The sequence below is a fragment of the Dinoponera quadriceps genome, unplaced genomic scaffold, assembly GCF_001313825.1.
Source record: "Dinoponera quadriceps isolate SergipeBrazil2010 unplaced genomic scaffold, ASM131382v1 scaffold558, whole genome shotgun sequence".
In the NCBI taxonomy this organism is placed as follows: domain Eukaryota; kingdom Metazoa; phylum Arthropoda; class Insecta; order Hymenoptera; family Formicidae; genus Dinoponera; species Dinoponera quadriceps.
Genome location: NW_014554665.1, coordinates 528,408 through 548,517, shown reverse-complemented (window position 1 = coordinate 548,517; position 20,110 = coordinate 528,408). Strand labels below are relative to the sequence as shown.

Sequence of the window (20,110 nt, the reverse complement as noted above, 5' to 3'; positions counted from 1 at the left end):
TACAGGATGCTCTCGCCGCGAGCGGCGTCTCGCAATCACGCGATCCGACGACCGTGTTTGATCGACGAGGGGCGGCACACCCTCGGTTTCCGCGTGGAAAGCCGTAGCCGCTCACCTTATCGATCCGAGCGCGATCGGCATCGATGAGGATCGATCGCTATGTCGACCTCTGAAATAATTTGTCAGGAGGCAACGAGGAGAGAGCACAACCGCGCGCGAGCGGTACAGATGTGTTTCATTCCTTCAAAAAATTTCCCTCCGATTTGAATGAGTAATTTTCCCGATGCGGAATAATTTTTTTTTTAAATTTAAAAACGAGACAATTAATAAATTAAATCTTCGCCTGGCACCGCCAATTAGAACGACAGTTTAAAACCAGTTTTCGGCCGGTTGAATCTTGGCCGCAAATGCGCTGACACAGAGCGACACTGGACACTAGTATCCTTCGGTGAGCCTCTCGCTGTCGAAATATTCGTCATCCGCGCGTCGCAAATGGGTCCCAAATTGGATAGCGGCAATTATTAACGATTGATGTCTTGCCGAGCGTTCGGTATCTCGACGGTTGATCCGGGTCGCGAAACGTTCGGGGCGAAAAGAATTAGCCAACGGCAATCAACGAGTTTTTGTATACCACGTTGTTCGCAGGACGACGTGGATCGCGTGGCACCTGCGTTGCAAAATTGCGTCGCGCACTGATAACGGCTAACGATCAGTGCGGCTGCGACCGAGCGGCCGAGGCAGTCATTGAAATCAAATCGGCTTACATGTCGCACTTTCATCCAATGTTAAATTTATCTTACGCGGAAGAAAGTTTTCTTTTTTCTAGCGTAGCTAATCATAGCTCAGATGGAAATGGTTTTGCTGCTCTAACTAAAAACTTTTTAGTTATTGTTGCTGTATAGGTATAGGTGCCACATTTAATACGTGTCTACTGTAGTAGCTTGTAGTTGTACATATGTTACAACCGAGACTTAGCTAGTGTATGGACAGCTACAAGTTTAGCTACAGTAGACATGTATTAAGTATGGCATCATATACCCAGTAAATCAAGTTTCTGTTACAGCAACAAATTTTTAGTTACAGCAGTAAAAACCTTTTCAGAGATAAGCCATGAGTAGCTGCGCCAGCAAAATTTTTTTTTTTCATATAAGGAGTCACGTGCAAACGACGGACGTACACGCGTATCTTTCCCGATCTTTCCCGCTTCACGTTTTGACATTAAAAGAAAACTTAACCACTCCGGAACGCTAACATTCGTTTTTCCAAGCTCTCGTGACCGCGCATTCCTGAAGGTAGTATCAGGCAAAAAGATAGAAAAAAAATATATACTCGCGAAGATACGTCACGAGTTAACTTAGATCGGCTAACATAAACGGCTAACAGATAAACCGTAACTCGCGAACTCGCCGGGAAATATCCAGCTTGAGAAGCGAAGACACGATGGCAAATTTGAGATCGTACCTTCGGAGTGCAGATTTTATCCATGCGCGAACAAAGCGTACGCGCGTACGTCGGAAATGCGTTAGCATTAGCGTTTTCTAAGGTTAAAGGGCTGATCGACGTGAAACGTTGTTCGCGCCCGGCGTTGTATTCTTGTGTATTTTTTTCGGCGGAAGAGATAACTCCGGTTAGCGTGTATTCGACGGTACTTTTGCGGGCAGATCTGTCTCGCCCACGAGAAAATCGCGAGCGCGAGAGTGGTCGAGGAGAGTTCGCGCGGAGAGCGGACCGGCCGACGGAGTCCCCCGACGTGGGCAAGTCGCGGCGCAATGCGCGAATGCAATGTTGCAGACACGTGCAGCAACCTTTGATATTCACCGCTTGTGCGCGAGCAACCGGGCTCCACCTAGAGAGAAAGAGAGAGAGAGAGAGAGAGTGAGAGAGAGAGAGAGAGAGAGCCGTTTCTACGAGATACACGGCGCGTTTTCCGTCGGCGACTCTCCCCCTTCTCTCTCTCTCTCTCTCTCTCTCCTCTTTCTCTGCTTTTGCGAGATGCACGTCAACCGCGAGACGTAAAATATTTCAGACGGAGGCAAAAGCCTGCGGTGGGAAACCTCGATGGAACGCTCGCGGTATGCAAAGCGGGTACACACAGTGTGAGCGGAGAGAAGCAGCGCGCGCGTTGCGCGTTAGTTCTCGTGCGCGATGAATAATTATCGATCCGGCAATGGCTTCACGCGTGTTTGAGATCTATCCGTGTTGGCGACCTATCCGTCCTGTTAAATGGCGATAGTGTAGAATTACGGGTTAAGCGAGACACGGCGCGACGATAATTAACGTCGTAGAGCGAACGTCGGGAAAATTCATTAGGATCGGCCGAATGTTTTTTTCCGTCAATCGCGCGCGCGATTGAAGGAGAAAAGAAAAAGAGACGTGTGCCCACGATGAGACGATCGGACGGTGTCCGTTTGGTTAGCACGAGCGCCATTTGCGCGCGCGTGCGACGTTCTAATAATTAATTCGTTTAACTCAATCAGTGCCTTTGAGATTCGTCATTTGCGTCGTTCCATAGCACGCCTCCCCCCTCCCTCCTTCTCTTTCTTTCTCTCTCTCTCTCTCTCTCTCTTTCTCTCTATTAACTAAATTATTTAATTTCCACCAGAGGTAAATTAACCATCGGTTACGCATCTACGGAATTGATACGTCGCGCACAATTTTCTCGTCGCGTACGTACAACTTCATAGATCGACTCACTAAACTTTTCCTCTCTCGATTCGCACTTGATATCACACCGTATAAGAATCCTCTTATCGGTCTAAATCACGTTGCGCGTAACTTTGCGGGCAAGGCCGGCAGTTAGAGAAAATTAAAGGGTTGATTACCCTCTTCTTAACCTTCTGACAACAAGATGGGCTTTCAGAACGAGTCGGAGCATTTTTCAAAGTATTTTGCCGCAATTATTTCAACTCAATTAGCATAGACTTTATTGGATTTTTGTTCATCTTTAAGTAAACGGAGGAACAAGAATCACGTTATTATTTACCCCTTTTATTCGTTTTACGCATTAATTAGGTGAAAAATAAACGAAACGGGGATGAAATCCCAGCCCAGTCTCACCATTAGAGGGTTAACAATGAACAATTAGTAATTGGTTCGCAAATTCGATATCGACAGATAGCTTCGCGCGCATTCCTCGCGCGGAAAACAGACGGCCGCGACGATAGCGGTCTTGCTCCGTGCAAGACGCGCGAAGTTGCATTTCCCTCGGTGCGCGTCGCCTACGACGACAAAGTGCGGCGAGAATTAGGTCGCTTGATACGGTAGTCGTACCGGTAGTCAATAGAGGGAGATTCCGCGGGATTTATTGTGCAGCCGTACGCGATACACGCACCTACGCGCGATCGGGCACACCGAGAACAATTAAGCTAACAATGACTTTGAAGCGTCCGGGTCACTTCGGCTCTCTCCGCCGTTAAAGTGCCTCCTACTTTCGTATTTCGTGCTTCGCGAGTACTTTTTTACGGCCGATCCCGGCGATAACGCTATTCAATGAAATTCAACTTTTACTTTGTAGGAGCAATAAAAGCGGCCGATTCTGCATTCTTACCGAGCTGCTTTGGAAGATTCTAATTAAAAGATACCGGCACAGACCGGGGGGGGGGGGGGGCAGAAATGATACGGGACGTTCCGCTGAATAACATATATCGATACACTCAGCATATTTGTAGAGGTAATTCCCCGATTCGAGATACACGAAGAAGAATAATTTTGCTGTTGTAGCGAAACCGTTATCGTTGTTATTCGTCGCGACGGCGATATAAATTCAGTTGGCGTAACCGAATTAGCGAATTATTTGCAATTAGAGCGGGAACAGTTTTGTTGCCAGGATAGAAAATATTCTGCGCTAAGTGCATTTGTCCTTAGGACATCATTCGAACACGCCAATTTACCGTCGAAACATCGTTACGCGTGCACTCGGCTCGATACATAACCATGTATCTTGATTAACACTTTAGATAATAATGTGGAAAAAGTACTTATTTTATAATAAAATAAAAAAATATGGAATTTCTTTCTCACTCGCTTGGAACATTCGCTTGGAAACGTGGAATTTTTTTATAAGGTGAAAAAATGTTGAACACGGTCAAAGTGCGTGTAACAATATTGCGAAAAAGTTTCATTGAGAATCGCAAGATGTTTCGCACTCGAGAAGACTATTACATAATTCGTCGTGTTTTCCTCATTTCAACCTCTAAATTCGATCGATGCCGATTACAAAGTGTATCGAAAGCCCGGGCGATAAGTATCGCCTTACCAAATTGCTAATAAGCGACCGATTTCGTGATCTCTCTCTCTCTCTTTCTCTCTCGGCCGATCTGCCATCCGTACTTAACTTGTTTATTGTTAGCTAGACGACGGTGGTAGGGATCGATTGAGACGTCCGCTTCGGAGCACGCCAGCCCTAAGGGCCCCGGCTAATTGCTATAATTAATTGCGTGATTGCTATAGTTAGATCGATCCCGATTACCAGTTAGAAGAGTGTAGCTTCTGCCGCTGTAATGATACAGTCACAGTGAGATATATTGGCTTGACGACTGTTCCAGCTTGGCTCGCCGCGACCTATCGCACGCCGACCGCAGGAGTCGCGACATTCCCCTCGAACAATACGTGAATATGAAACGGGATCGTTAATTTAATTTTGTTATTTCATATATATATATATAATTATATTTTATATTTTTACAAAATCTAATTCTCATGATTGTAAAGGTTTGGTATTTTGTAATCATGTAATTATATGATTTATTATAATTGTGCGATCGTATAATTGCATAATTTTACGATCGGGTTTTTTTCTACAATTTCCCGATTTCATTTCATAATTCCGCAGAAACTTCACTTAAGATTGTATAATTTCGCGATACGCTTTCTCAAAATTACGATATCATTTTAGGGAAATACAATTTTATGACTTTCGCGGTAGGCTCGCTTAGGGTTGCTGTAATACCTTCGCGACTTGATTTCGCAATATCGCAATGGTGCAATAACGGCCAACTAGAAAAACGTTTAACGAGAGGTCAGAAACGAGACGTCTGAAAAAAAAAAAAGTGCGAGGCGCTTAACGATTCGTCGACGAGGAAAAAAAACCGGCGAACCCGCGGTGCGTTTTTACGACACGGTAGGGCTTTGACTCTTTATGTCGGATCGGGACATTAAACCGCCATCTCTTTAAAAGCGTCGTATTTCTTTCATCGACGGTTTGCGGTTCGTCTGAGTTACAAATGAAACTTGTAACTTTCACATTCGATCAATAATAACGGCGCGTTACAATTAACTCCGGTAGTCGAACGCTGCTTTGTCGATCGCGGAAGCGGATGGATAATATAAATATGAATATTAAATATAAAATACGAATCTTTACGGAATAATGCACACGGTGACCGACGTCGCTTCGACATTTCGCGCAGGAAGTCGCAGATTAAGAAAGATCGCCTCGCCATTTTTCTCTTTTTCTTTCCTCGAGAGGAGTCTGTTATCGAGCTGCGAAATACGATCCGTAGCAAAATCCCCGCGAAAAAATCGTCGAGCCACGTCGCACGTGTGATAATAACACGGTGTGCGGCGATACTTGCTTGTTTAATGATTGAGGGTTCGCGTTAACGCTCCGCGTGTGGAAATTACAACGTCGCGCGATAGCCGTCGCGAAAAGAAAAGGTGTGAAAAATCGCGGAATCGCGGCTATAGTTGATGATTAACCTCTCGGTGCTGTTTACATTTAATATCAACCTTCTCATGCCAATCTCATTGGCAGCTCTGCTGAAACTCTCTGACGAGCTTCGGGAAAAATTTGGAAGATTGAATGGGATTATCCTGTAGGTCTAACTAATTCAAAATATGCGGAAACTCTCTCGTTGCGCAATTCCACCGTAATGTGAACTCCCACCTGGCGCACCGGACGTTTCAATCTCGCTGCATGTTTATCACGTATGGTTAATTATCACGTAATTCTCCGCAACTATTTTTATTAATACGCTACCAGTTTAATTTGCAATTCAACGAAGCCGTTAATCCCGATAAAACTGTCCGCATGTGCAATTATTTATTTTATTTATTTCGCAGACGCGTAACCCCTGATTAGCAGATTCCACCTTTTGCCACACTTTCAACCTTTCTTTTATCTTCATTGCATCCGCGTGTCTCATGCATTTAAATATACGTGCTTATAGATATATTTATTCGAATAAAATTATACACGCACAGAACGGATCTCTTTCTCCCTCTCCGAAGGAGACTCCCTCCGATGCGGAAAGACTTGGGCGTCTCAGACGCGTCACCCACTCGCTCATCATCCCGTCCTTTCATCGATCAGACCGATAAATCTGAATAACGTCCTTCTTTTCTCGCTGCGTTTCCAGGCGATACGGCACCAAGTGCGGCGGTTGCCTCCAAGGGATAAACCCGCAGGATCTCGTGAGGAAGGCGAGGGACAAGGTTTTCCACCTGAATTGCTTCACCTGCCTGGTGTGTCGGAAGCAGATGAGCACCGGCGAGGAGCTCTACGTCCTGGACGACAACAAGTTCGTTTGCAAGCAGGACTACCTGTCGGGCAAGCCGCTGCCGGACACGCATCACGTGCACGGTCATCACGGTGAGTCGTCCGGGGTCAGCCCTGTTTTCAACTCCGCGGAATATTTCAGATAAAGGATTAACGACGGAGTCATTACCCGCGATCGCCGACGTTTTTTTTTAGAAGAGAGAACCGCCGAGAACTGTGGCTAGAGTTATTCTAATTTTAGTTAATGTTATGCGGAATTAACGAGCTACTTAGTTCTGTAGTTTTCGTTTTCAATACTATTAATTTAACGAGGTTAATTTTATATAACTTAAGACTCAAACGTGACGGTGTTGAGTTATCAACGGTGCATAACCTGTTTTTAAGGATATATCTCTTCGTTTAGTATCGTTCTTGCGGTATTTTTTAAAATCCTAAATTAATCTGGGAAAGTAAAAGTAGTTCACGAAGAAGGAGCACATTTCGCGGTGTCAAAACTCGTCGGTACGTGTGTAGACCGTCCTGTTCGCAGACAAATTTGCCGCGAAATTTGAATTTAAGCGACATCCGACAAATACGCGCGATCCCCGTGCCTCCGATTTCTGTCGTCAACTGCCGATCGATATGGAGATCGACCGGCGTTGTTTCGTCTCGTCGCCGGTGATCGTGACATTTTAAGAATATCCGGTTCTCGAACGCGTACAAAATAAACACGATGATCTAATAATATCGGTACCCTAAAATAAATCCAAAAAGATGTCTTCCTGGCCGAGACAGTATTTTTCGCAACATGATATTAGAGTTGAATAATGTTTACGAATTTATTCAACAATTGATAAAGAGGATTATCGGGGGTTTATAATTTATTACCGGGATATTACCGGAACTCGAAGATCGGTTCGTTCATGAAAGGTTGCGGTTTGTTTGACCGATAAATATTCGGTACGTTCGCGATACATGTATAGAAAATCTATATAGAAAATATGGTATATGCGTAAAGTGTTGTAGTAAAATTTGCCACAAAATTTTGTAACACCGGGCCATGGCGGAATTATAACTGAAATTACGATGTGTATTGTAATTTTTAATGATGTACTACATTGTGCATATCACAAAAGACACACAACATCACAGCACACATCGTAATTTCAACCATAATCCCGGTATGATTCGACATTACGAAATTTTGTGGTAATTTTTGCCACAATATTCCCTTCGTATACGATGTGTAATCTCATCCTCACACAAATAATATTAATATTGACAATATTAATATTAAAAATATGGCGCTAGGCCGTACATCCGTGCTTCGCTTCTCATTGCCTCTCTCTCAGACCTCCGTTCCGCGGATAAATCGATAAAATCGCGTTTTCGTCCGTGAGACAGTCCGACGTCAAAATCGAAAGCGGGCGTTTTTGGACGTCGCGATATTAAAAGGCAAAGTTTCCGACTTGAGCGGCTCGGCCTAAATACGTCTCGCCGGTGCCGCGAGAACCGCGATTTCGACGTGGCACGTGGCTGTCAGCGGCACGCGGCGATCGATCGCAGGAAAATTCGCGCGAAATCGCGGTTTAGCACACGCTCGCGGTGCGCAAACAACAAAGTCAACGCACAATCGCCTTCTATTATATCGATCGCGCGCTTGTCACTGGGACGCGCCGATGTCCGCGACGAGGAGGACGCGTATTACCGCGACAGCTCCTCTTCTCCCGCCGGCTCTCTTCCTCTCGGCCGATCTCGAGCGCGTTTTACGATCGCCTCCGTCGTTTCCGTTCCCGCCGCCGATAAATAATTTTATCCGCCGTTCTCCTAAAGCGAGAAAGAGAGGTCGCCATAAATTACCGGCGCGGCCGCCGCCGATCTCGGAGTCTCGAGGAGCCCGTCTCACCTTCGACGCTCACTTGAGTTATCGGGGAGAACCGGAGAGCCGCCGCGGTACTCACGATGTTTCGATTCGCCGTTGGACGCTGGAAGTACTCGGAGTGTTTTCTCAGTGAGAAGAAAGGGAAAAATGCCGGTCGTGGAAAAAGTAGAAATAAAGTAAATACATTCGATACTCGCAGTATCGATTATTCGTGGCGTATCTCCGATCAATGCGATGAATATCACTTCACATGCGATATCAGTGTTAAACGCAAGTACTTGACACACCCCGACAACGTTAAATCGGAGCGTTTTCCTACGGGGAAAAGCGCGCGGCGAGATCGAATTCTGGAGAGTGGCTTGGAATTTCGGGATTTATTTTTTTCGCTCGGCGGGGTCGGGGGTCGCACAGTTCAACGCGCACGACGCCACGGATTTCACGGAGTCAGGATCAACTCGAAAAAAAAAGAGAGAGAGAATCGACCGACCGGCGGGGAGAGGGAGGGTTTCCACGGGGGTTTCTACCCCGAGAGAGCGGCAAGCTGTGAAAATAGCGCGACGCGTATGCCACCGTGAACCACCGGCCGAAAAGGGGAGACAGAGAGAAAGAGATGGAGAGAGAGAGAGAGAGAGAGGGGGAGAGGGGGAGAGAAGGACCGTGGGCCGGCTCGGTTTCACGAGGGCCTCACTCGTATATAAGCCGTGAAACGAAAACCGAAAGGTCGTTAGGCAGGGGGCGAACCTTTTGTCGCTCCGTTGCCGACGCCGAAACCGCAAAACGCCCCGGCAACCCGTTTCTTCTCTCTTCTCTCCCGGCCGCCTTTTTCTCTCTCATCTCGGAGGCCGAGGAGGACGCGCGCGCGCGAGGTCTCCGACGTCGCCGCCGCCGCGTTGTTTCGCCGTGTACGAGAGTACGTGAGACAATGTCGTGGGACAGCCTCGCCGTGCCGCGCGAAAGACGAACGAAAGCGCCGCGGAGAGATGATTTACGTCTCGGCCGTGGCCGATTGGGCCGCCGACCCGGTCGTCGATGGTCGGTTTCGCGCGAGAAGCCCGTCGCCGTCACCGTCGACCAAGTGTCGTCGCCGAGGGCCCGGTGCGTGCATACCTGTGGAACCAGGAGCGGATCCGGTAAGCCGCGTGTCAAGTGTCATCGCGGAGGCGCCTTCGCGGAAGGATTTCATCCGTTTTTCGCCGGACGCCGGTCTTTCGGTCGAAAATTTCGCGGAAAGGGATTAGAGATCAAAGAGAAATCAAGGACGGGGGAGTGAATAGAGGGGTGAAGTGACGAATAAAATAATGAAAAGAGAAGAAGGTAGTTATGAATAAGAGAAATGTTTTAGAAAGAGAAAGAGATAGATTGGTGTTTTTATTGTTTCATTCTAGAACAAAATTCTTTAAGAGCGTTTTACGTTGGAAATCTTAATTAATACAATTTTGTGAAATTAATTACGAATTGAGTTTGTTTTCGTTGTAATAACACAGAGAGAGAGAGAGAGAGAAATCACAACCTATGTTAGAATTATAATTAACGTTTTGCCAAATTCCGCGCTGGGAACACGTTTCTTTGGCTTCTCTTTCCATCTTTTATCTCTCACTGAGCGTTTTTATTATTTTTTTATACCGTCCTTCATCGATCGGAAAACAATGGGTTGGAATGAAGATTTCGAGCGCCGCTCAAAATCTTCATCGCGTACGAGAACGAGTTTTGACGCGCAACTGGGGGCAGGATGTTGACGCGAGCCTTCAGGATGATTTCGGGTCGATGATTAAACGACACGACCGTCTTGATGCTCGACACTTTTTCAACATTAATCTCTGCCATCCGCTCGGCCATTTGTCGGTTGTCGAATCCGTGGCCATCGTTCTCTCGGCGCGAGCCGAGAGCACAGTAATTATGTTCGTAGAGACGATTAATATCCGGAGACACCTATCGCCATTTTTTCGGCGGTTCCCGCCGTAAAATATATTGCGCCCCGTTGAAAATATTCCGAGCACAACACCGTCATTAAACGTAGGAAGCGATAGTCGGCTTTTAAAAATAACGCTTGCCGTTTACTGTCACATATTTTATGTGGCTAAAAAACCAATTAAATTATTCGACCAGAATTGCATGCGATTGTTTAGCAAATTGTTTTTCACAAAAAAAAAATATCACCATGAGACTGGCAAAAAGTATATGACAATGGCGTTGACGCGCTGCAGATTTTTTTTTAATTAACAAAACCGAATGTAACTACCGAATGTAACTACCGCTAAATATATCTAAATTAAATAAATATAACTGTCGAAAATAGCAACGAACAAAGAATCGGTGGCTCGTTCGGCATTTCACGCAGGTTCTCTCGCCGTCGGCAACTCTGTTCTCACATGAAAATATAGTGAAACATTATTAAAAAAATTGCAAATCGACCTGCTTATGGCTAGATGATAAATTCATAAACTGTACAGAACATAACGTTTTTAATTAGCGACCTGTTGTTGCATGCTTTACATAAAATCGGATAGCCGATCTTCAAAGAAGAGAACAATTTCACGATTGTACCGGAGCGAACCGATGCGAAGAGCAGTCCCTCCAAGTAAAATTACGAGGATTGATTTTCATAGATTTCACTTACCGAAAAGGAACGAAACTACTATAATTTAATTAAAACATTTCTTTCAAGTAATCGAATCTGTATTTCTCGACTCGCTCGTGCGTGCAAGAGTGAACGATGTCGATTCGTGCGTAAAAACGATCGCCGTTGTTCTCGAGGTCGGCGGTTCGTTCGTCGATGTTATTAAAAGGCCGGATTCTCGCGTCGTTCACGAGCAGAACCGTCCAACCTGTCGGCAGGCGGCGACTCGTTGATGGGCTCAGGATCGGAAGACGAGGACGAGGACGGTAGTGCTCACCATCATCATCACGATCCGGCGGTCCGTGGCGCTCACCTAGGGCCCCACAACATAGGCCCGGGTGGTCCGGGCGACCAGACCGTCGGCCACGGTGGCGAACTACCTCTCGGGAGCGATCCCTGCAAGCAGGAGGACTCCGAGGATCAAGGTAAGTTCTGCTTTACTTGCCGAGGATGCAACAACGACTGTGATGAGGTAGCCGGAGAAATTCGTATCTCGCGACAGTTACCGCGTAATAATCAGTATCGCGCAGGCTATTATGATAACTGTTTAATTATCATAATCGAACATTTTGAACAAGTAAAATCTACCGAGACAGGTTTCGCCAGTGTTCTTTTTCTAAATTGCTTGGCATTGCTTATCTTGCGACTTGATAAATATTTTGAAGTTGTGCTCGATCAAAGCACGGGCAGTTTCACGCAATNCCCCCTCCCCCCCCCCCCCCAAAGGGCAGAACAAGAACGTCTTTATTAAGCGGCGCGCGTACGAGAGAGAGAGAGAGAGAGAGAAGATAGGAGATAAAGCTCTCCGAAAAATAGCGAAAGAACATAAAGGAAAATCAATATCGCGCAGCCAAGCGTAAACGCGCACGGTGCACGCGCGCATGAAATATCTCAAGCTATCATCTAGATTAGAGCGATTAGACATTCCGCGTGTAGATTGTGTACATCACACACGCGTACACGTACACACACGTGCAGACGGTAAGCAGCGTACCGCGAATAAACCGAGAACGCGCTCAGCCCCGGTGAATCGCCGCGCGCAGTCCTCGAAACTCGATCAAGAGCAATCGATTAATGACGCGATCGGGACAAACCCCGTGTCACCCGCCGGGGGTGGCGCAGTCGACCTCGCGTCACTCGCGCGCGCGACTACGAAGCTTCGTGGCGTCGCGAAGCCGGTGAATCGTCGACGAGGCCTGTCAGGAGCCATTATATCGGGCTCCTGCTCTTTTATCGCGCGCTCGACAATCAGCTCCCGACCATACTCCACCTTAGTCCCTCACCCTCACGCAGACCTCGTGCACCACGCAAGCGTCTCCCCTCCCGGAGAGGGTGAGGCGGACGGAGGGGGCGTCTTCGCGAGGGATGCCCCCCTCCCTCGTACGGTGTGACACTGTCCAAACATTTTCTTTGTCCCGGCGGTTAAGACCTACCCGGTGTATTATATATATATATATATATATATATATATATATATGTATGTACAGTGTATAGATTACCGTGGAGAGTCGGGGACTTATACGCGTCCGTGTGTGAGTGTATTGTGCGTGTAGTTGTGTGTGTATGTGCGCGCTCGCGCATACGTGCGTGTATGCTTGGTGATATTGTGTGCACGCGTGTGCATGGCTTTCAGCGTGCGCGGCAGCAGCCACGATAATCCGATGGGGGTTTCGCATCGCTTCCGGGGGATTGGCTTCGATTGTTGTTACCTCGATCCGGCCGATGAAGATACCGGGATACACGGGGTGTCCCAGACCTACCGCGCGGCCCCTTAGCCGCGATTATTCGCCTCACGGCTGAAAGTTCGCCGTGGAACCGTCGCAGTCGTTTCGATTTCCATTTCCGCGGATTTCTCGCCTATAATTTCGTATCCTTGCGTTTCTTCATCCGCTGTGATTTTACGTTTCTAGTGACGAATTTAAATAAGCGGTCGGACCCCGATTGAGAAGTAATGTTGAATATTCGCGGACTAATGGAAAATTCTGCAACGCAGCGCGTTGGTCGTCTCATCAAAGTTACATGCTGTTGCAGTGTCACGAGAAATTAGTCAAAGCGATATTTGCCAGAAATGTTGAATATTGAAATCTAGCCCGATCTTGAGATATTCACCGAGTTTTGTTCGCTTCTAATATCCGCTCCCTGAGGGCACTGCATGTAGCGCGCGCGTCTGAAAATACCCGTGATCTTCTCGGTCGGCGGCTCGTTCTTGAAATAATTTCGATGTTACGGGACGATTGAGTTTGCGACTCTTCGACGGGCGTGTTGCTTAGGAACTCCCGTAACGAAATGATGACTCGAGTCTTACGATGACAAGTTATTTCTGGGTTACCGGCGAGTCACGCGTCAGCGGATACGCACAGTTCGGGATTAAGAAACCGACTATCCCTTCGCTAGCTATCGACGACTATGTAACGGAACGTACGGTGTAATGCTGTGGAAATGTAACGTCAGCCTTCTTTTCCACGAGACGTTGACGTCTTCAGCGCTGGTCTCAGCAAATTGCGTATGAACGATTAGGAGCGCGCGTCTGCCGCGACAAGTGTACGAATGTTAAAGCCAAATCGGTTCAATTGATTTTCTCGCTCCATCTTCACGATCGAGACCGCGATTTGGAAAAGAACAGATCGTCGGACTATTTTACTTCTCGGTGCGATCAACTTTTCAGAGTGTCGCGAAACGCACAGTGCGATCCGAATCAGTCGTTTCGGAAGAGCCGTGTTTCTCTTCGTGTTAGCTCTTCGGAGCTGAAAATATTCGGAGCCGACTTACCCGCGTTTATCACGTTCAAAATTGACGGTGGATTCACACCGGTACGGGAAAATTTCACTTCTCGTTATCGACGATCGCATAATCGTCGTGTTTAAAATCGACAGTATCGATTTGCGTCTGCATTATGCACATATAAATTGCATTATCTCTGTATTGCATATATTTGACATCGCGTTTAAATTTGATCTCAACGATATTCGATTCCATTTGCACGATATACATCGAATTGTTCTCGCCTCGTCCGAGAAATCCGCTCTATCGTCCGCTTATCAGTCCCGCGCCCGCGAGATTCTCCATTGCGGGCGATACGGCCTTTTCGCAATGACTGATTCCCGCCGGCACTTGTCGGCCGTCGATTCGGTCTTATGAAATAGGCCGCGGACGGCGGTGGTGGTGGTACGATTGTGATGCGGCAGTTCGGCTTCGATCGGTTGAAGGTTCCCTGGACGGCGATCCCGAGACGAGGGACAGCCAGACGGAGAACAAGAGCCCGGACGGCGGCGCCGGCGGTGGCAGCGGCGACGGCGGTGCCGGCTCGAAGCGACGCGGTCCGCGGACGACCATAAAGGCGAAGCAACTGGAGATCCTCAAGTCGGCCTTCTCGTCTACTCCGAAGCCCACCAGGCACATCAGGGAGCAGTTGGCGAAGGAGACCGGCTTGCCCATGAGAGTCATACAGGTGGGACGGACTTTTTTTTTTTCCTTTTCTCCTCCTCTTTTGCGTCTCGCTCGTGGTTTTTACGTGGAGGACGCTCGATAATATATTCCACGTTCGAAAGAGAGAGATAGATAGATAGATAGATGGAGAGGAGATCACCGTGCATTTGCGACTCGCGATATTCCGCAGGAAAGAAAAAAAGATTAAAACAGAAGGAGTGGGAAACGATGACGCGACGGGGTGCGAGTAAACACGGCGTTAAAGTTTGAAATAATAGCAACACTTGGCTGAGAACGAGCTGATATCGGTATAATAGAGCAGCCGCGACGCGGTTGAAAATAGAGGGGAGAATGATAGAGAGAGAGAGAGAGAGAGAGAGAATGCCGTTGAATAATTCAGTCGATTAAATCGCGGCCGGTCTGCGTTTTCCAGGTCTGGTTCCAGAACAAGAGGAGCAAGGAGCGCAGGCTGAAGCAGTTGACGTCGATGGGCAGGAACCCCTTCTTCGGGGGCTCGCGCAAGATGCGTGGCTTTCCGCTGAACCTGAACCCGGGCGCGCTCGGCGGAGAGGACGGCCCGCCGCCCGGCTTTCCCTACTTCGGCGCGGACAAGTTCGAATTCGGTTACGGGGGCCCGGTGGCCTTCCACCACGAGTTCTTCGGCGCGCATCCGCCCCCGCACCCGCACGGGCCGCACTTCGCCGGCACGGGAAATCCAGGTAAGTCTTCCGATTGGAAGCCAGTTGTCGAAAAGAAAGAAAGAGAGAGAGAGAGAGAGAGATTATCGTTATCGTCGTCGTCGTGTCTATCGCGTATAATCTATATTAGATACCCCCTTAGCGGCGATCGAACGAAAGTTAATAATCACTGGAAACGTAGGAAGGCCGAACGTAGGTTGTTGCTGCGAATAAATTTGCACGGGAGGGTAAATATATTTGACAATGTAAACTTACGCGCCGACCAATTCGACCCGTGTCCCAATTGGTAATATTAATAAACTTCCAAATTCCCGGACTATTGATTAATCAATCGGCATTAATTGATTCCGTTATGTGTTGCGATACCGCCACTCGTGTAAATTTATTCGCACCAACGACCCGTTCGGGCTCTTACAGGCTTTCACAAGCCTCTCTGTGTTTCCAGTGATTGTACATCTCGCAAGAGTTTCATGCATTTAAGAAAGTTAATAAAGCCAGCCGATTAATTCCTCGCTCGGTACGATGTGATCAACGCGAAAATTCCTCAACAATGTGTGAGAGAGAAAGAGAGAGAGAGAGAGAGAGAGCAGTGTCGCGCGCGCGCGCGCCGGCCAACATCAGCTATTCCGAGACTGTTTTTTGTCTCTCCTCTCGGTCGTATCGATTTTTTTGTCTGGTGTCCCGTTGTTTCATTAGTTGCGCGGTTTTTCTCTTTCGACTTTTTGTTTGCTCTCTTTCTCTCTCTCTCTCTCTCTCTCTCTCTGTCTGTCTCTCTCGACAAACGCCAAATTCGCGAATTCGAGAGAGAGAGAGGCCGACTCGTGGCGCGCGATCGCAAAAACCGAGCGATCTACGCCGCGAAATCCGGCCCGGCTGAGTCTAGCGGCCGTGCCGGAATCTCGCGTAATTATAATAAACCTCGAATCAAGTAGGTAGGCCCCGCGATAATTATGACAGCCGGTTTCGGAGATGGCCGGGCGGATACGATCCCCTCTGAGAGCAGTACGTAATCTGTTTCTGACAGGCCTGGACCCGGCCAGTTTAGCGGGCATGGCAGCGGCAGTGGCGGTGGCAGGGGAATATCCACCTCCGGGCGCGGGGGGCGGCCCTCCGGAATTTCTCACGGGGCCCCCCGGGCAGGGGCCCCCTGCGCCCACCGGCGGCAGCCCCGGCGAGTTCCTAGCACCTTCAGGTAAGAGGGAAATATCCCCGCCATTACCAGCGAAAACCGAGCGAATCGCGACCGCCGAATCTACCTTCGGATTCTTCGCAACGTTCGCGCCCGATTAATCAGCGATTTATTTTCGCGACGCGGTCACCGCAACGGATTAATTCTGCGGGCGTCCGAGGGAGATCGACGGGCTCCTTCCTTGGGCGACTTGTTCCTTCGGATCACGCGCATCTCTCGGAGAATCGAAATATTTGTCACCCGCGTTTGTTCAATAATTATTACTAAATCGAATTTTTCTATCAATACGCTGTGTACGTCTCGTTACTTTCAACTTTGAGCGCGCGCGTATTAATAGCCAAGATATTGAGGTAATATGTGTGATATTTGCATCGCCACTGTCATGCGTTTCGCGCCGTGATTACTCCCGACGACTTATTATACGTGTCTCTCAGTTAGATTGAACATACTGTATCGCGTTAATTAGGGGCGCTTTAGGGGAACCGGCGGTATCGGAACCGTTTCACGCCATTCAACTGTTTCGCGTTTTGATACTTGAGAATTATACGGTCCCGTTAACCTTTCTCACTCGGCGGGAATTTTTCTCGCGAGCTTTATCATTCACACGATGATCGTTGCTTCGTGCATCGAAAGATACGTGGTGTCCAGCTGGATAGGATTCCCCGCAACAAAGTACGGCAGCGTGAATGTCATTTCCTTTGGAAGCGTGACGCACGGATAATTGAGATCTGACAATCACGGTGTGTTGCGACCTTTCGCGGGATACGTTCGAGCCTAAAAGCACATTTTCTCCAACTTTACGTCGGGTGCGCGTACGTGCCCTGTCTGAGGCTGTCGCTGGCGTATCACTCAAATCGAACGTATGTCGTCAATTTGTTTACGAAAGTACGTTCAACGACAGCCGTATTAGTAATGCCGCGATGTGTGAAGCAAGCGGAATGTTTAGCGCTCGATCTCCGCCGGCTTGAGGTTGAGAACTTTCCAACGTGAGGCACACGCAAACACGCATATCTGCGTCTCGAGAAAATAAGAAGTTTAAGAAAACGTGAAAAATCGCGAATGTTTTTTTAGCAAATAATAAACTTACAAAATAACTTTGATATCACCGCTGAAAATCCGGCACTCCGCGATACAACTATCATAAATAAGTTTTCGAATAAAAAAGGAAAACGTCGAAAGAACCGAAAGACGTTAATTGTCGAGATCGAGAATAAAACGCGAATTTCAGGCCTGATCGGGGCTGGTCTCATTGTTTCTCGCGAGACGGAGACGGCGCGAAATCACGCGGTATCGCGAGAAGTAGAAAAGAAAGGAGGAGGAGGATCTCGAATAGCCGATGTCGGCAGCCTCTGTTGAATTTGCCTCGGGAATCTAAAGATAACAAAACGAGAAGTGTAACGCAATTATCGGGGCCAGGGTATTAATATTTATAAAGCGCCGGGCGGCGGATTGTCTCGCCGGCGGTCTCGCGCCGTGCGGTTTCGTTCGGCACTTCCGGCCGCTGCTGCGTTACATCGTTGCGTCGCGTCCCGTCGCGTTACGTTGCGCCTTGTTGCGGGATTTAAATCTTAATTGGCATCGACGCCGTTTGCGTTCGTTTGTTCCCAGGTGGAGCCCAGGGTAATCCGAGCGGCGGCGGGAATGGCGGCGGGCCAGGCGGCGGCGGCGGCGGCGGTGGCGGCGGGGTCGCGGGCGGCGGGTTCCTGGAGCCGCACCAGATGCAGAGCGAAGGGCTGGCCTGGTAGTACGAGTTTTAATTAACGTCCCTTATAATAATAATTCCGCCCGCGCGCACCAACGGAATCGCGAGAGCGCCGCCGCGAGGAGAACGAAGAGCGCGAGGAGGGCGGCGATTTCAAGTCCGAGGGCGACGGAAGGCTCGGCGCTTCGTTGCTTTCCTTCCCGTTGTTTCCCCTGGTTTCCTCTCTCTCTCTCTCTTTCCCCTACTCTCTCTCTCCTTATATCTCTCAATCATTTGCAACCTCCTTCGTTTCGCGTCGACCCGCACTTCGGTCGTCGAGTTGCGGATGTCGCGCGAACTCACGACGACGACGACGTTCGGTCCCTTCTGTAAGATACGGATGCCGCGCACGCGAAGCGCGTCTGTCCTCGTCCCTTGATTCACGGTTATCGTTGTCGAACGTTGCCGACGTTATTATCTTCATTGTATCGGCATCGCGACGCCGATATGTTACTCTATTTTTCATTATTATTAATATTATTATTATTATTATTAATTATTATATATTAATTATTATTATTATTGTGTATAAAATTCGAAGCCCCCTCCCTCCCCTATCGTGTAATATTATGCCCTCCCTGTTGATTATTTTTCGACGTTACTTTGGAGACACCCTGTAGATATCTGCTGTTGTACACCTGATAAAAATACACGTACACGCGTCGTTAAACACATACGTATACATACACACATAGACCCAGGCGCATGCAAGATGTGACACACACAGCGCAGATATATACACGTACACATATCTATACACCGGAACGGACGCGGTCCACACTTCGACACGCTGTACTAATATTATCATTAAAGTATAAATATAAATAGGAACGTGTAATTTGTATCTGTTAAGGCGGCGAGATCGATGTAAATACACACGGAGAAACACACGGACACACTCTATCCTCTCTATCTCTCTCTCTCTCTCTTTGCTGAATGCGCGCGAGCCGATTTGCGAACGGCCGGACTTACTCTTTAAACGCCATCGGAAGTAATATATGTGTATCGTGACGCAACACACACACACACTCACACGCATACACGTGACACACACGTACACACATTCGCACACCGAGTAAGGCAGACCGAGAAAGAGACGCGCCGCCGCGACGCATAACGATTATAAATATTATTATAATAAACCACCTCGTATTTCCGTACACGGAGCTGTGCATTTCATTCCCTTCTCTACGCACGGCCACCGCCGTGCGGCGTTTTTCTCGCGCAGTGTTAATCTTCAACGCGAGAGCGATGTTGCGTAGAGAGACGGAAGAGAAGAGTGTCTCCAAATCGGCCGCGTCGTAATCAACAACGGATTGTGACGCGCTTGTTTGACATCGCGTTTACAATTCAGGACTCTGGCAAACGGGATGAGGATAACAGATATAAAATTTGTAGGAATTTCGCCGAACAGTTTCTTTCCTCGCAATTCTGACGTTTTCGCGTCGGTGCGGCGAAGTTTCGCTCGAATCGCGGGAAAGTCTGAGTACGTAACGACGATCGGATGTGTGAGATAAGAGAGCGGACACTGCGAGAGAGAAAAAAAGGTCTACAGTGACACGAGGCAGTTAACGAGGTAAGTGACTGTTTACGTTTTTACCAAGGTGCGCACGCGTCAGCGTCTTCGATTTCCGCCGCTTATTACAGCCGACAGACGTCGTTCAATGTGTCAACCGGTGGGATTTCAGTGGCGTTATCCTAACGAGCGGCGACACGACGCTTGACCGCGCGATTCGACACGCGGCGATATATCGGGGATATATCGGCGAGAAAGTCGGCGGTAGGCCGAGCTAAGCTACGTTAGATCGTACTTCGAGCGGCGCGAAGAAGTTATTAGTTGTCACCGGGAGATAATCGAAGATGTTGGAGACGGTGACAACTCGAAATCGATATTTCACGCGCTTCGGCAGATCGTCGAGAGGAACTGCGTGAGAGGCAGCGCGAAAATCCTGTTTTAAACGCGCGTCGAAAACAAAATCAATTTTCTGCAGTCCGAGATATGCTGTTTGTAAATTATGTCAGGTCTCTGCCTGGTATTTGCATACGCTTTGGGTAGCTTTCGTACGCAGTTGTCGCATTTAT

At 48.2% G+C, this 20,110-nt stretch overlaps 1 protein-coding gene across 4 annotated transcripts in view; it reads left to right on the top strand.

The window, feature by feature from the left end:
• The window catches only part of LOC106740736 (LIM/homeobox protein Lhx5), a 47,480-nt gene extending 28,315 nt beyond the window's left edge, over positions 1-19,165 (top strand). For 2 of the 4 annotated variants that reach the window (XM_014612066.1, XM_014612067.1), the window contains exons 3-8: positions 6,357-6,589; positions 11,172-11,399; positions 14,181-14,422; positions 14,834-15,119; positions 16,102-16,290; positions 17,896-19,165. In XM_014612066.1, the coding sequence (XP_014467552.1) occupies positions 6,357-6,589; positions 11,172-11,399; positions 14,181-14,422; positions 14,834-15,119; positions 16,102-16,290; positions 17,896-18,032 (1,315 nt within the window). In that variant the 3' untranslated portion in view covers positions 18,033-19,165. The remainder of the gene's footprint in view (positions 1-6,356; positions 6,590-11,171; positions 11,400-14,180; positions 14,423-14,833; positions 15,120-16,101; positions 16,291-17,895) is intronic. The other 2 variants (XM_014612069.1, XM_014612068.1) reach the window with 2 other exon arrangements.
• The last annotated feature ends 945 nt before the right edge of the window (positions 19,166-20,110 follow it).